The sequence below is a fragment of the Nuphar pumila genome, chromosome 15 (assembly GCF_984573655.1).
Source record: "Nuphar pumila chromosome 15, dmNupPumi1.hap1.1, whole genome shotgun sequence".
Lineage (NCBI taxonomy): Eukaryota > Viridiplantae > Streptophyta > Magnoliopsida > Nymphaeales > Nymphaeaceae > Nuphar > Nuphar pumila.
In genome coordinates, this window is record NC_143263.1 from 7,427,664 (window position 1) to 7,443,892 (window position 16,229).

The 16,229-nt window shown below is 37.1% G+C and overlaps 1 protein-coding gene across 2 annotated transcripts in view; it reads right to left on the reverse strand.

Annotated features, from left to right (window-relative positions):
• Positions 1 to 15,620, reverse strand: part of HEME1 (Uroporphyrinogen decarboxylase) — a 39,302-nt gene extending 23,682 nt beyond the window's left edge. Inside the window, exons 1-3 of one of the 2 annotated variants that reach the window (XM_089989270.1) lie at positions 15,449 to 15,620; positions 15,179 to 15,315; positions 13,916 to 14,298 (exon numbers count right to left, since the gene is read on the reverse strand). In XM_089989270.1, the coding sequence (XP_089845396.1) occupies positions 13,916 to 14,298; positions 15,179 to 15,315; positions 15,449 to 15,471 (543 nt within the window). In that variant the 5' untranslated portion in view covers positions 15,472 to 15,620. Of the gene's footprint in view, positions 1 to 13,915; positions 14,299 to 15,178; positions 15,319 to 15,448 lie in introns of both variants that reach the window. The other variant, XM_089989269.1, reaches the window with a different exon arrangement.
• Between the last annotated feature and the right edge of the window lie 609 nt (positions 15,621 to 16,229).

The following is a 16,229-nucleotide window of genomic DNA, read 5'->3' on the forward strand; positions in this document are numbered from 1 at the left end:
GCGAGAAGGATATTTATAGGCTTGCAAAGATGAGAGATAGGAAATCGAAGGATTTGGGTATGGTTAGATGTATCAAAGATGAAACGCAAAGGGTTTTAGTCAAAGATGAGGAGATTAAGGAGAGATGGAAAGATTATTTTGATAAGCTTTTTAATGATAGTCATGCTCAAGATCTTGGAGACTTCTCCATTCCTTTTCATGAGATAAATCGTGACTTCATGCACAAGATTCAAAAGAAAGAAATTGCAGAGGCTTTGAAGAAAATGAAATCAAGAAGGGCAGTTGGCCCAGATGGTATACCTATCGAGGCTTGGAAATGCTTGGGAGAGAAAGGTTTAGAATGGTTGACAAATCTTTTTAACTTGATTTGGCGAACAAATAAGATGCCTAATGAGTGGAGGAAGAGTACTTTGGTGCCTTTATATAAGAATAAGGGTGATATACAAGATTGCACAAACTATCGTGGTATAAAACTCATGAGTCATACTATGAAACTTTGGGAGAGGGTGATTGAGTCTAGGTTGAGGAAGGTTGTCATGATATCGGAGAATCAATTTGGTTTTATGCCTGGAAGATCAACTATGGAAGCTATACATCTTCTTAGACAACTTATTGAAAGATATAGAGAGATGAACAAAGATTTGCATATGGTTTTTATTGATTTAGAGAAGGCATACGATAGAGTACCTAGGGACGTTCTCTGGTGGACAATGATGAAGAAAGGTGTTTCTCTCAAGTACATTAGTATAATTAAAGATATGTATGAAGGAGTAGTAACCAATGTCCGCACTTGTGGAGGGGTGACAACCAATTTTCCGATAACGGTTGGGTTACATCAAGGATCTGCTTTAAGCCCTTTCCTATTTGCGATAGTGATGGATGAGCTTACGAGATCAATTCAAGAAAATGTACCGTGGTGTATGTTGTTTGCTGATGATATTGTTTTGATTGATGAGTCTAGAGCTGGGGTTAATGCTAAGTTAGAATTATGGAGACAGACATTGGAAGCTAGAGGTTTTAAGTTGAGTAAGAGTAAGACTGAATATATGGAATGTCGGTTTAGTAAGCAACGAAGTAGTGATGGGAGTGTAGTGAAGCTTAGTGAGCAAGATATACCGGTGAATGATTATTTCAAATATTTGGGATCCATCATTCAAAAGTATGGAGAAATTGATGGAGATGTAAATCATAGGATAAAGGTTGGGTGGATGAAATGGAAAAGTGCTACTGGAGTGCTGTGCGATCGTAGAATGCCATTGCGGTTGAAGGGAAAGTTTTATAGGACGACTATTAGACCCGCTTTACTATATGGTACGGAATGTTGGGCTGCCAAGAGACATCATATTCAAAAAATGAGTGTAGCTGAGATGCGGATGCTTAGATGGATGTGTGGAAATACAATAAAAGATAAGATTCGGAACGAAGAGATACGTAAGAAGGTAGGTGTTGCACCCATTGAAAATAAGATGCGAGAGAATCGTTTACGGTGGTTTGGACATATTCGGCGAAGGCCTAATGATGCTCCAGTTAGAAGGTTGGAGAAATGGGAAAATATATTAGTTAAAAGAGGTCGGGGTAGGCCTAGGAAAACTTGGATGGAGATGATAGGAAAGGATATGAATGCTTTGAACCTCACCGAGGACATGGCGTTGGATAGAAATGATTGGAGGAAAAGGATTCATGTGGAAGACCCAAAATGAATTTCTTTTTGGTTCATATCGCTGACCCCAATTGTTTTGGGATGAAGGCGTAGTTGTTGTTGTTGTTGTTGTTTGTTACCATGGTTGTCAATTGAGGAAGCGGGAGCGGGAAGCGAGGCACTTTCAAAATTAAGCGTGGGATCACTTAGGAGCGAATCAGGAATCGTCTCGAAAGCAAACCGAAAGCGACCTAGGAAGCGAGGGGAAAGCGAAAAAAATAAAAAAAATTAAAATTAAAATTAAAATTAAAAAATAGAGGAAGTGAGGGAGAAGCATGGGAAAGCGCGATGGGAAGTGCGCTTCTCATTAAAGGGAAGCGTGCTTTCCATTAAAAAATAGTGTTTCCCGCACATTTCGCGCTTCGAAGAAGCGCGCTTCTCCACTTACCTAAGCGCTTCTGGTAACTCTAGGTCTTACACAAGAGTTAAGGCTCATTTGTTGAAGATATCAGGATACGGCATTTCAGGATGCAGAAGAGTTGATGAGGCAATGCGAAGACAATACAAGAAAATACAAGAAGAATATGAAAAGAAGAAGAAGAAGACAATGAGTGATTCTTGTGTAATTAGTGTACCATTTTTAAGCCACCAAGAAGATGCTCAAAAAGAAAAGAAAAGTGGATATAGGAGGAAAAGGAACGATACAAGCATCATTCAATACATATGAAAAGAAAGAGATGGATAGAAAAGTAGGAAGGTATTTTTATTCTAGTTCAATCCTATTTAATACAGCTAGAAATCCTTATTAGAAGGATTTAGTCACTTTAGCAAATTGTAATTTGAGTAACTATGTACCTCCAAGCTCAGAAAACTATGAATCACACTTCTTGCAGAAGAGAGGGCAAATGTGGAGAGATTGCTAGAGATTAAAAAATATTCATGGGAGCAAAATGAAGTTTATATTGTTTCTGATGGGTGGACAGATATTCAAAGGCGTCCACTAATCAATTTTATTGCTTCTTCGCTTAGTGGCCCAGTATTTTTGAAAGCAGTTAATGCATCTAGGAAATATATAAATGTGGAGTATTTGAAGAGGTTGTTTATAGAAGTCATAAAAGAAATGGGTGATCAGAAAATAGTACAAATCATCACAGACAACACTCCAGTTTATAAAAGTGCAGCATTGAGTTTGGAGAGTGAGTACCCTCATATTTTTTGAACTCTCTATGTAGCACACAGCTTAAATCTGGCCATCAAGAGCATCTGCAACCCCAAAGAAGAAAAAAATTCACCAGCATATGTTTTATGTTCATGGATTGAAGAATTATAAAGAAATGTCAAAAGCATTAAGAATTTTGTTGTTAACCACCAAGTTAATGTTATATTTAATAGGCATTCTGACCTGAAATTGTTGAAGGTCATTGAAACACGTTTTGCGTTCATCATTGTGATAGTGAAGAGGATTAAAGAAGTGAAGAGGATTAAAGAAGTGAAGAATGCTTTGGTTAGCATGGTGACTTATGAGAATTGGACATTCTATCGTGTTGATGATGATGTCAAGGCTCAAGAAATTCATTGTTGATGATGGGTTTTGAGCTATGTCACACGGACTCGGCTAGAGAGGTGTCGCACCCGAGTCGACACGCCCCGACACGGGTGCGGACACGGGTGCGGCCTCGGACACGGCCTGGACTCGGTCAACGCCGAGTCGGACTCGGTCAACGAGTCCAGGCCGAGTCCGTCTTAATTTTGGACTCGGTCAACGTTGACCGAGTCCAAAAATGTCCATTTTTAGTACAAAAAATAAAAAAAAAAAGATCTTTTTATATATTTTTTAAAAATATATATATATAGCATGAGTCTTAAACATTAGGCCCAGAAAAAAAAATTATTCTTAAATATTATCATTTAATTCTCTCTCTCAATCTTAAAAGCTAATAAATTCTCATCCACGAGTACCAACACTTTTCATCCACCAAGTTCTCTCTCTTATAAAAGCTAATAAATTCTCATCCACGAGTAGCAACACTTTCTCATCCACCGAGATCTCTCTCTCTCTCTCTCTTTTTCAAATCTAGCTTTGAAAAATTAAAAGCTTTTAATGCTTTTAATTAATGTTATGAATTTTAGCAAAAGATATTTAATGCATTTACCAGAACATGCTTTTAGTTAATGCTTTTAATTAATACCTTGATGATGTTTTATTCCCATGGTAGCTAAGACTCGGCTGAGTCAATGATAAACTCAGCCTAGTTTGGTTCTAACCCAGTTATACTACTATTTTAACTCAGTTAGTTGAGGATCTGAGACAACTTGGAAGAGTCACGAGCCGAGTCCAAAATTTATATAGACATATGCACACACTGGATATATATATATATATATATATATATATATATATATATTTTAAATATATATATATATATAGCCGAGTCCCCGTGTCCAAAATTTTTAAAATTGCGCCGCACCTGTGTCGCACCCGCACCCATGTGACATAGGTTTTGAGACAAAGTCGTATACTTCCTTCAATTTACGCAACCTATTTGAAAAATATTGAGAGAAGTTGATAAGAATGAGCTCATACTTCACAAAGTTTATAAAATATGGGATAATATGATTGAAAAAACACAAGTAGTTTTCAAGCATAAAGGAAAAAATCTTGCTTTGAATGATTCAAAAATTTTTAACCATATTCATTCAATTTTAGTCAGAAGATGGGATAAGAGTAACACTCTTTTGCATTGCATAGCAGATTCTCTTAATCCAAAATATTATGCAAAAAAGTGACAGGAAGGTGGTATTGGTCGTGTCCCTCCAAATTTAGACCCAGAGCTATTAAGACATAGAAATATTGTATGACAAGATTTTTTCCAAAATCACATATTTTAAATCAAGTCACACAAGAGTTTAAAAATTTTGCATCTTCAAGATTATATGGATGCCTACTCGCAAGAGAGGATGATAATATAGATCCTATCAGATGGTGGTCAACATTTGGATCAGAAACACCTCTTCTCCAATGTCTTGCATTAAGATTATTATCTCAACCTGCTAGTTCATCTTGTTGTGAAAAAAATTAAAGCACATAATCTCAAATCCACAACATGAAGAGAAACAAACTCACCAGCAAGCGTGCAGAGGATTTAGTATATGTTCATTCAAATCTTCGACTACTTTCGCGAACCAATGATGAATACAGGTATTAATTTGCTCTCTTAGTTATTTGACTATTTCTTAGTTTTTCATTTAAATATACTTGTATTTAACATTTTCAAATTGTTTAAAATTTTTAATAATGCAGACAAGGATCATCCAAATTTTGGGATATAAACCCAGAAGAGTAACTTAGAGGGAGAACATGATTTCAACATTACAAACATGGATTTATCTTAGCACAGTCTTCCTTCTTATGATGCATTTGATGATGAAGCAGAAAATTATTATGATCCATTACCTCATCGTCATATACATTGTGTAGGATATACTTTGGGTATGTAATTAAGCATTTTTTGCTTCTTTTGTTAGTATACTATATAATTTACTTCTTTTCTGCTTTACTTATTTTATTGTTTCTATAATATATTTAGGTTGATTTAATTATGGTGTTAGTTTTTATGATGTAGAATAGAATCGTAGATTGTTAATTTGATTTATTGCATGCATGATGATAAATTGATTTGATGATATTATGATAATTGTTTTTTATTTCATTTGTGTTACTGTTATTTCTTAACTCTTAAAACTTAAAATTTATATAATATATATATATAATTCTTTATATTTTTGCCACACTCCCGCACCCAAGTTTTTTTAAAGTGTCACACCCCCCACCCATGTGACATAGGCTTGAAACCTCTAGATTTTGATAAAAGATTTGGAGGATACTATTTTGTAAGCCAAATATGGCGAAAAATGATTTTAGCTAAAAGTTTCCAAAACACTTAGGAAATGTTCTCGAGCCGCTTGTAGGGTTTTATGAAAAGATCTTTCTCTCAACTTTTGAAATTAATGTAATGGAATTGTGTCTGGAATTTATTGTCAACCTTACACAAAAGAGTCTGTGAAGTATTTCGCTTATTGCAAAGGAAAATACTTCAAGTTCACATCCAAAGTCTTTGGCATATAAACAAGCCATCTCATTTCCGACGAGTCATCGAAATGACTATTGTGTCGGGGCCAACATACCTGCTGCTTGGGAACCCAGAAAATATTGGGTGTCAACACCCATCATCACTATCACCACTTTTCCACTATTACCACCACCACCACCTCAGTCACCATTACCACTACCAGCATTCATCGCCACTATTACCACCACCACCATTACTAAATTGGGTTTCCTTGGGTACTTTTTCCCAAGAAACCTTTTTTCTTGGAATCGTTATTCCAAGATCCATTCTCCTACATGAAATCCCTTTTTCCCACTATGCCATCATCATCAAAAGGGCTCGAGACGTCATCACCGCGTCAGATCATGTGAGGAAGGGGCTAGGGTTTCCTGAGTAAGTTCTCTCTCCAACTTTCTCATTTCCTTGCATTTTCCTAGGATTTTCCCTTTATTTCTTGAATCTTGAGAAACTTAATTGTCCATACATCTCCTCTAATTCAAACACACATATTCTTGCCTTGGGTCTTGCTTGGTTGGGTCCACCATTCAAGCTTAGCTCACAGCTGCTCTCCATAAGGTGTTCAAGAAGGCTTGAGAAATGACTTTCTTAGGTAAAGATCTCAACCTTAATAAAGTTATACCTTGCCAGTCGGGAGAAAATGGCTTGATCTCGCACTGAGCGAGCGGATCCTATTACTTGAAAACAGAAGCGAGTTTATAAATTTTTTAAAATCTTTTCAAAATATTTTTAAATTTTGTTGATAAAATTTTTCATCAAAATATCTTTTTTTTGCCAAAAAAGATTTGTTGATTAAAAAAATCACCAAGGATTTTTAAGGAATTTTAAAAACATTTTTTGAAAAATATTTTGTAAAACTTGCCTCTGTTTCCAAGGTGATAGGATATGCCAGCTCGGTACAAGATCAAGGCATTCTCTCCCAAATGACAGGGGATAACTTGATCAAGGTTGAAATCTTTTACCTGAGAAAGTCTTTTGAATTCCTTTATAACACTTGCAGGATAAGCTTGGATGGTGATCCCACCTAAGAGAGAACCAAGACAGGAAAGATGTAAATGTGTGTTAGGAAAACAAATATTCAATTAAAATTCTAAAGAAAATGGATTTTTGGAATAAAGATTCCAAAAAAGACAGATTCTTGGGTAAAAAGATCCCAAGGTGAATCTTGAAAAAAGATTCCAAGAAAGCAATGAAAATGGTGTATTAAAATGGAAATGGGATTGAATTTAGAAGACTTAGGAATTACCTTGGGGCCCACTCCCCGAATGTGAAGGTTGCATAGGTTGATCTTCAAAACGAACTTCGACAGAGCTTCAAGGTAGGAGGATAACAAGAGAGAGAGAGAGAGAAGGAATAGGTTTGGTAACCCAAGGGATCTGAAACCCCTCACAACCAAAAGGAAACCCACGAGAGAGACTCGAGAAAAAGTTGGAGTGGAGATGGAATGGAATGGGAGAAATGGAGCGCACATAGGGTTTGGGAACTCCCCACCAGGTTCATTTCTGCTCTAAAACACGCAAAATGAGGCAAAACAGTAAAAATACACATGTGTCGACACATATCTGTCGACAAGTATAGGTCTTGCCAACAAAGTGTATCGACAAGAGGGAGTATTGTCGACATATGAGTGTCGACAAAACGGTATATTGCTTACACGTGTGTCGGCAAGTATGTCTCTTGTTGACACATGGCATTTTGGCATGACACTACCTAGTATTTTGGCGATCAAAACAAAATCATAAGTTGTATTTACAAACGGTTTGATGTGTTGGAAAGCTAACATCCTCTTCTACAAAATCCTTTAAAAGTGAAAAATCAAATTTGGCCATTTGGTGAGTCAAAAATGCACTTGAAGTAGGCTTTACTTCATAAAACAAATTTATAGAAAAATGGACTTGTTTCGCTTATAACTTTTTATTCCGATGTTGAATCAATATGATTTTTGTCGATTTTTGCTAAAAGTTTACAGAACACTTATGAAATATTCTTGAGCCGCTTGTGGGGTTTTATAAAAAGATCTTTCTCTCAGCTTTTGAAATGATTGTAATGGAATTGTGTCCAGAATTGATTATCAACCTTACGCAAAAGAGTCCTTCGTGAAGTATTTCGCTCATTTCAAACGAAAATACTTCAAGGGCACATCCAAAGTCTTTGGCATGTGAACAAGCCATCTCATTTTTGACAAGTCATCAAAATGACTCTATTGTGTCATGGTCACATGCCTATTGATTGGGAACCCAGAAAATTTTGGGTGTCAACAACCATCACTACCATCGCTTTTACACTATTATCAGCATCCATCACCACTATTACCACCACCACCATTACTATCATATGGGTTTCTACCATATTTAGCCTTCAAAACATCTTCTAAATATTTTCATCAAAATTTAGAGATTTCAAGCTTTCCAATCAAACAAAAATCACTTTGATGCGACAATGAAGTTAAAAGTTATAAGCAAAATAAGTTTATCTTTCGAAAAAATTGTTTTGAAAAGTAGGGTCCATTTCAAGTGCATTTTTTATTGACTAAATGTCCAAATTCGACTTTTCATTTTAAAAGGATTTTGTAGATGAGGATGTTATCTTTCCAACACATCAAATTATTTGTCGATACAACTTTGTTTTTATGGCCAAAATATTGAGCGGTGTTGGTCCAAGACACCATGTGTCAGCAAGACATATATTTGTCAACACATTGTGTCGGCACGTCAGCAAGATACACTCTTGCCGACACACATGTATCGGCAAGACAACCTCTTGCCGACAAATGTGTTGGCAAAGTATGTGTATTTTATGAGCGTGAGGGAAGGGGGTCTCAAAGCCTATAAATAGGCACCAATTCCCTCATTCTATTCCATCTCATTTCAAGCTTCTTCTCCTTAGTCTCTCTTATGGGTTTCCTTGAGGTTTTAGGGTGATTTTAATCCCTTGGGTTCCCAAACCTCCTCTTTCTCTCTTTAACTCCTTTTACATTCTTGCCATCCTACTACCTCGAAGTGCCACCAAGGAGCCTGGATCGAGTCAACCTTCGCTTCCAAGGAGGGGACCCTGAGGTAATATATAATTTCTTTTAAATTTTCATTAAATTTTCACTTGATCTCCTTGCTTTCTTGATATTCTTTTTTCAAGAATTGGGTTTTCTTGGGTTCTTTTTCACAAGAAACCTTCTTTCTTGGAATCTTTATTCCAAGATCCATTCTCCTACATGGGAAATTCTCTTTTCCCACTAAGCCATCATCATCAAAAGGGCTCCAGACGTCATCACTACGTCAGATCATCGTGAGGAAGGGTCTAGGGTTCCAAGAAACCTAAGTAAGTTCTCTCTCCTACTTTCTCATTTCCTTGCATTTTCTTAGGATCTTCTCTGTATTTCTTGAATTTTCTTGATTATCCTTACATCTTCTCTAATTCCAACACACATACTCTTGTCTTGGGTCATGCTTGGTTGGGTCCACCATCCAAGCTTACCTCTCAGGTGCTCTCCATAAGGTGTTCAAGAAAGCTTGGGAAATGACTTTCTTAGGTAAAGATCTCAACCTTGGTTGAGTTATACAGTTGGGAGGAAATTGCTTTATCTCGCACCGAGCGGGCGGATCCTATTACTTGAAAACAAATGTGAGTATAAATTTTTTTTTTAAATCTTTTCAAAATATTTTTAAATCTTGTTGGTGAAATTTTCCATCAACATATCTTTTTTTTTGCCAAAAAAGATTTGTTGATGGAAAAATTCACCAAGGATTTTTAGAGAATTTTAAAAATGACTTTTGAAAAAGATTTTCTAAAACTCGTCTTTGTTTCCAAGCTGATAGGATCTGCCTGCTCAGTACAAGATCAAGTTCCCTCCCAAATGGCAGAAAATAGCATGATCAAGGTTGAGATTTTTTACTTGAGAAAGTCTTTTATCGAGCTTTTATGAATTCCTTGATAACGCTTGTGGGGTAAGCTTGGAAGGTGGTCCCACCCAAGTGAGATCCAAGACAAGAAAGATGAATAAGTGTATAAGGAAAACAAGTATTAAATTAAAATTCTTGAGAAAATAAAAAATATGAAAAAATAAAAAATATGAAAAAGAAAGTATAAGAAATGGAAAGAGGGAGACAGAACTTCCTCAGGTTTCCTAAGAAAGCCTAGCTCTTTATTTGGCATTGAATCGACAGCATAACTGTGACTCGAGCCCGATCTGATGCGAATCTAATAGAGTTTCTAGGCTCTAGTCAGTGCAAATATCATGTGAAAAAGAGCTTTCTCATAAGAAAATGGATTTTTGGAATAAAGATTCCAAGAAAGATAGATTCTCGGGTAAAGAAAGGTAGAATCTTGGAAAATATTCTAAAAAAGCAAGGAAAATGGTGTATTCAAATGGAAATTCAATTGAATTTATAAGAGTTTTAGGAATTGCCTAGGGGGGCCTCCCCGAATGTGAAGGTAGCATAAGTTGATCTTCAATCCGAACTTCGACGAAGCTTCAAGGTAGTAGGATGACAAGTGAGAGAAAGAATGAGAGAGAAGGAAGAGGTTTGGTAACCCAATGGATCGGAACCCCCCAAAACCAAAAGAAAACTCACAAGAGAGACTCAAGAGAAGAAGCTTGAGTTGAGATCGAGAGGAATGGAAGAAATGGGGCCTATATAGGCTTTATGAACTCCCCCCCCCCCTTGGGCTCATTCTCATTGTAACACACTCAAAATGAGGCAAATCAGTAAAAATATACATACTTGCCGACACATATTTGTCGACAAGTATAGGTCTTGCCGACAAAGTGTATCGACAAGAGTGGGTCTTGCGGACATATGTGTGTTGGCAAGAGGGTGTCCTGTTGCTGACACATGTGTGTCGGCAAGAGTGTATCATGTCAACACATTGTGTTAGCAATTGTATATCTTGCTGACACATGGTTTTGGCTTGACACTGCCCGAAATTTTGGCGATAAAAAACAAACCATAAGTCGTATCGACAAATAGTTTGATGTGTTGGAAAGCTAACATCCTCCTCTACAAAATCCTTTTAGAGTGAAAAGTTAAATTTTGTCATTTGGTAGATCAAAAATATACTTGAAGTAGGCGTTACTTTCTAAAACAATTTTCGCGAAAGATGAACTTGTTTTGTTTCGCTTATAACTTTTCTTCTCGATGTTGAATCAAAATGATTTTTAGTTGGTTAGAAAGCTTGAAACCTCTAGATTTTGATAAAAATATTTGCAGGATGCTATTTTGTAAGCCAAATATGACGAAAAAATGATTTTGGCTAAAAGTTTCCAAAACACTTATGAAATGTTCTTTAGTCGTTTGTGGGGCTTTATGAAAATATCTTTCTCTCAACTTTTGAAATTATTGTAATGGAATTATGTCCGGAATTGACTCTCAACCTTACGCAAAAGAGTCTTTCGTGAAGTATTTCGCTCATTGCAAACGAAAATACTTCAATTTCACATGTGAACAAGCCATCTCATTTCCAAAGAGCCAGGGCAAACATGTGTGTTGGTTGAGAAACCAAAATTTTTTAGGTGTCAACATCCACCATCGCCACTACCACCATCATCACTATCACCTCTCTCTCTCTCTCTCTCTCTCTCTCTCTCTCTCTCTCTCTCTCTCTCTCTCTCTCTCTCTCTCTCAAAGTGCCACCAAGGAGCCCGGATCAAGTTAACCTTCACTTCCGGGGAGGGTGGCCCAAGGTAATCACTAATTTCTTTTAAATTTTTACTTGATTTCCTTGATTTCCTTGATTTCTTGAAATTCTTTTTCCAAGAATTGGGTTTCCTTGGGTTCTTTTTCACAAGAAACTTTCTTTCTTGGAATCTCTATTCCAAGATCCATTCTCCTACATGGGAAAGCACATTTTCCCACTAGGCCATCATCATCAAAAGGCTCTAGATGCCATCGCTACGCTGGATCGTTGCGAGGAAGGGGCTAGGGTTTTCAAGAAACCCGAGTAAGTTCTCTCCTACTTTCTCATTTCCTTTCTTGCATTTTCTTAGGATCTTCTCTTTATTTCTTGAATTTTCTTGGGAATCTTGATTATCCATACATCTTCGCTAATTCAAAACACATATTCTTGTCTTGGGTCTTTTTTTTTTTTTGCCAAAAAAGATTTGTTGATGGAAAATTCACCAACAAGGATTTTTAAAGAATTTTAGAAAGATGTTTCGAAAAGATTTTGTAAAACTCGCCTTTGTTTCAAAGGTGATAGGATCCACCCGCTCAGTACGAGATCAAGTCGTTCCCTACCAAATGGCATGGGATAACTTAACCAAGGTTGAAATCTTTTACCTGAGAAAGTCTTTTCTTGAGCTTTCTTGAATTCCTTGATAACACTTATGGGATAAGCTTGGATGGTGGTCCCACCCAAGTGGGATCCAAGACAAGAAAGATGTATACATGTGCTAGGAAAACAAATATTCAATTAAAATTCTTGAGAAAATTTTATAACAATATGGAAAAGAAAGTATAAAAAAATGAAAAGAGTGAAAAAGAACTTACTCAAGTTTCCTAAGAAACCTTAGCTCTTTCTTTGGCATTGATCCGGCAGCATAACTGTGTCCCGGGCCCGAACCTATGCGAATCTGACAAAGTTTCTATGCTCTGGTTGGTGCAAATGTCATGGAAAAAGGAGCTTTCTCAAAGAAAATGGATTTTTGGAATAAAGATTCAAGAAAGATACATTATTGGGTAAAAAGATCTCAAGAAAGATAGAATCTTTGAAAAAGATTCCAAGAAAGCAAGGAAAATGGTATATTCAAATGGAAATTGAACTTAATTTAGAAGAGTTTTGGGAATTACCTCAGGGGGGCCACCTCGAATTGGAAGGTTGCGTAGGCTGACCTTCAATCAAAACATCGACGAAGCTTTGAGGTAGTAGGATGACAATAGAGAGAAAGAATGAGAGAGAGAAGGAAGAGATTTGGTAACCCAAGGGGTCGGAATCCCTCAAAACCAAAAGGAAGCCCATGAGAGAGACTCAAGAGAATAAGCTCGAGTCAAGATGGAGTCGAATGGGAGAAATGTGGCCTACATAGTGGTTGGGAACTCCCCCCATGCTCATTCTCTCTCTAACACAAAATGACGCAAAATGGTAAAAGTACACATATTTGCCAACACGCATTTGTCGACAAAGTATATCGACAAGAGTGTATCATGTCAACACATTGTGTCAACAAGTGTATATCTTGCCAACAATGTGTCAGCAAGTATATATCCTGATATTTTAGTGATAATTAACAAACCATAAGTCGTATCGACAAACGGTTTGATGAGTTGGAAAGCTAACATCCTCTTCTACAAAATCCTTTTAGAGTGAAAAGTTAAATTTTGTCATTTGTTAGATAAAAAATGCACTTGAAGTAGGCCCTACTTTTCAAAACAAATTTTTCTAAAGATGAACTTGTTTCGCTTATAACTTTTCTCTCCAATATTGAATCAAAATGACTTGTTTGGTTAGAAAGCTTGAAACCTTTAGATTTTGATTAAAATATTTAGAGAATTTTGTTTTGTAAGCCAAATGCGGCGAAAACCGATTTTGTCTAAAAGTGTTCAATGTTGTTGAGCCGCTTGTGGGGTTTTATGAGAATATCTTTCTCTCAACTTTTGAAATTATTGTAATGAAATTGTGTCCGAAATTGATTGTCAACCTTATGCAAAAGAGTCCTTCGCGAAGTATTTTTCTCATTGCAAACGAAAATACTTCAAGTTCACATCCAAAGTCTTTGGTACGTGAACAAGCCATCCCATTTCCGGTGAGTCATCAAAGTGACTACTGTGTCAGGAACAACATGCGTGTTGGTTGGGAACCCATAAAATTTTGGCTGTCAACACCCACCACCCTTCCACTATTACCACCACCAGCGTTACCATTACCACCACCACTATCACCATTACCACCACCACCATCCATCACCACCATTACCAATTACCACCATCCACCACTACCACCATTATCACTACTGCCCACTAATCTTCTTTTCTTCTTTACTATAATTTAAACAGTCGGTGATTCAAACATTCACCTAATTAAAAGTAATGGAAAGAATATTCTTCATAAAATGTGCTTAAATTTATATATGTAAACAATCAATAAAATAGATCCAAACAGGGCCTAAAAATACCTTTTCAATATAAAAGCATAAGAATTTCATCTTAAGGACACAAACCTCCTTGCGCAAAATGGTTAGAGATTCTCCAACAAACTGTAATTTTTCCAGCTCAATAGGATGCAGCGCTTTAAGTCCCTCTTCTGAATTAATTGGATTATGAATTACTGGACCCCTAACTTCCTCAATATCAAATGGGACCCCAAAGGCGGGCAGAGGAGTGAGGATATCAGAAAAAAGTATAACACCATCTGGATGGAAAGCCCTCCATGGCTGCAAAGATATTTCCACAATGAGATCAGTTGTTTCTGACCTCTCTCTAAAGGATGGAAATTTCTCTGCAAGCTTTCTGTAGACAGCCATGTACCTTCCAGCTTGTCGCATCATCCATGCTGGTGGCCTGCTAACAGGTTCCCCTCTAGCAGCTTTAACTAGTAATGGGTCTGAAAGAATTGGAAAGCAAACCAATATCAACACCCATTATGACAATAAGCGATGGCATAAGTGTTAACGAAAAATAGCATATACAAGTTCAAAAGCAAAGAGGTTTGGAACTTTGGAATGAAGAGACTACAAGTGGTCCTCCCCATAATAGCACTAAATCTATGTCACACGGATACTCCATTTTGACTGCCGTTCCGTATCTCTTTATACAGAAATCATATTGGAAATTTCATAAAAATGGCCATCCCTGTATCCTCAGCAGTATCCATGTGACATAGGCACTAATAAAATCACAATAACTCGACTCATGTCCTACCAAAATGTAAGCAGGTTGAATATGTAGCACATGTTTTCTCAGTTCTTCAGCTGGAATTTTCAATTCTATATTAGAAACCCTTATCATTATACTGCTTCACAAAAATGTGCTGAGAAGCGTTATTTCTACAGAGAAGCATTATAAAACCTTACAGTTTTCAGGGTTTTAATTTGAATTTCATTATTTATAATATTAGCCCTTCTGTTAGATAAAATCTTAGGCTCCTTGAAGGAACACTAGGGTTTATTAGTAAATAGAAATCACCTACTTTTCAAATCTTAGGAGTGACTATGCCTTTTGAGCAGAGCTCGAAGCGGGAGAGGATCTAATTCCATATATGGATTTATTATTCTAAGCAATACATATAACAATCGACGAAAAGAGCCATTAATGATTAGTGCAGATTGTGAACAAGAATTCATCTGAAACCTTCAGAATCGCGAATTGGAAACTCGTAAATCTCGCTAAAACCCTAATTATGACCAAATTCAAAAACCACAACTTAAAAAAAAAACATAAATTTCAACCGAAAATGAGGGAGAGTGATTGAAGGACGATCATACCTGAGGAAATGCCTGCCCTAACGACGCCGGGAAAGAATCTCCGCCGTCCGCAGCGTCGAACGTCGGCGCCATCGCTGTTGCAGTGGAACCCTAACGCTAGTGGCACGAACAAACTAGAAGAGCTCGACCCCACCGAACTACTGAGGAAGAAAACCATAAGTGCATTCCGATATTCTATTCCAAAAATTTGTTCCAACAAATACCGAAAATCAGGAAAAAAAACAGCAAGAGATCTAAACTCTCTCCATACACAAGAGAACGAGAACTCACCCGGACAGCAATGGCGGATACATCGACGAAATTTTTATTAATAAATAAATCGAACCGACTCTCTCTCTCTCTCTCTCTCTCTATATATATATATATATAGGCTCTTAACTGTGGTAACTGTGAGTTAGGTCAGGGAAGGGAAATCCGATTTGTGGTTCCTGAGTAGATCATGCTGACGTGGCAACTGCCACGTCGGAGAGTGGATGGGATGCAAACAGGTCGGGTCATGCTTGACCCGACACTAGCCTTGAGTCCTTGACTGTAGGGATGTCAACGGGTCGGTCCTCCACAGGAAATGGGTGGTTTCAGACCCGGATCAGATTGAGATTGCTGGTACTGGATCTGGACCTGGGAATGTCTGGATTCTTCAAGAGGAAAAACCATACCTGGACTCGAATAACGATTGTGTAGATCAGACCTGGTCCATACCCAGTAAAATAATAATTTTTATATTTTTTTACATTGAAAATTGTGGATCTTAATTGGATCTTGGATTGGATCTGAGTTTGGTATGAAGTTACATAAATCATACCCGTGTTCGTATATTTTCCAGATTGCGCACAGGTTCAATCCCAATAATTAATGGGACTCCTTTCTTTGTTACCTGACCTTAATGAATCCAGTTCAAGTTGGGATCGGCTTGGACCGGACCTATTTAGGCCCTAGCCTTGAGTTTTGAAGAGTGGGTTCGGTTTTAGATTTGAATTCAATTTGGATCTCACTGTGGAGTCCTATGTCTGGTTGTTGATAGTTGCCAAAACGAGGTATTGATGTTGGTACT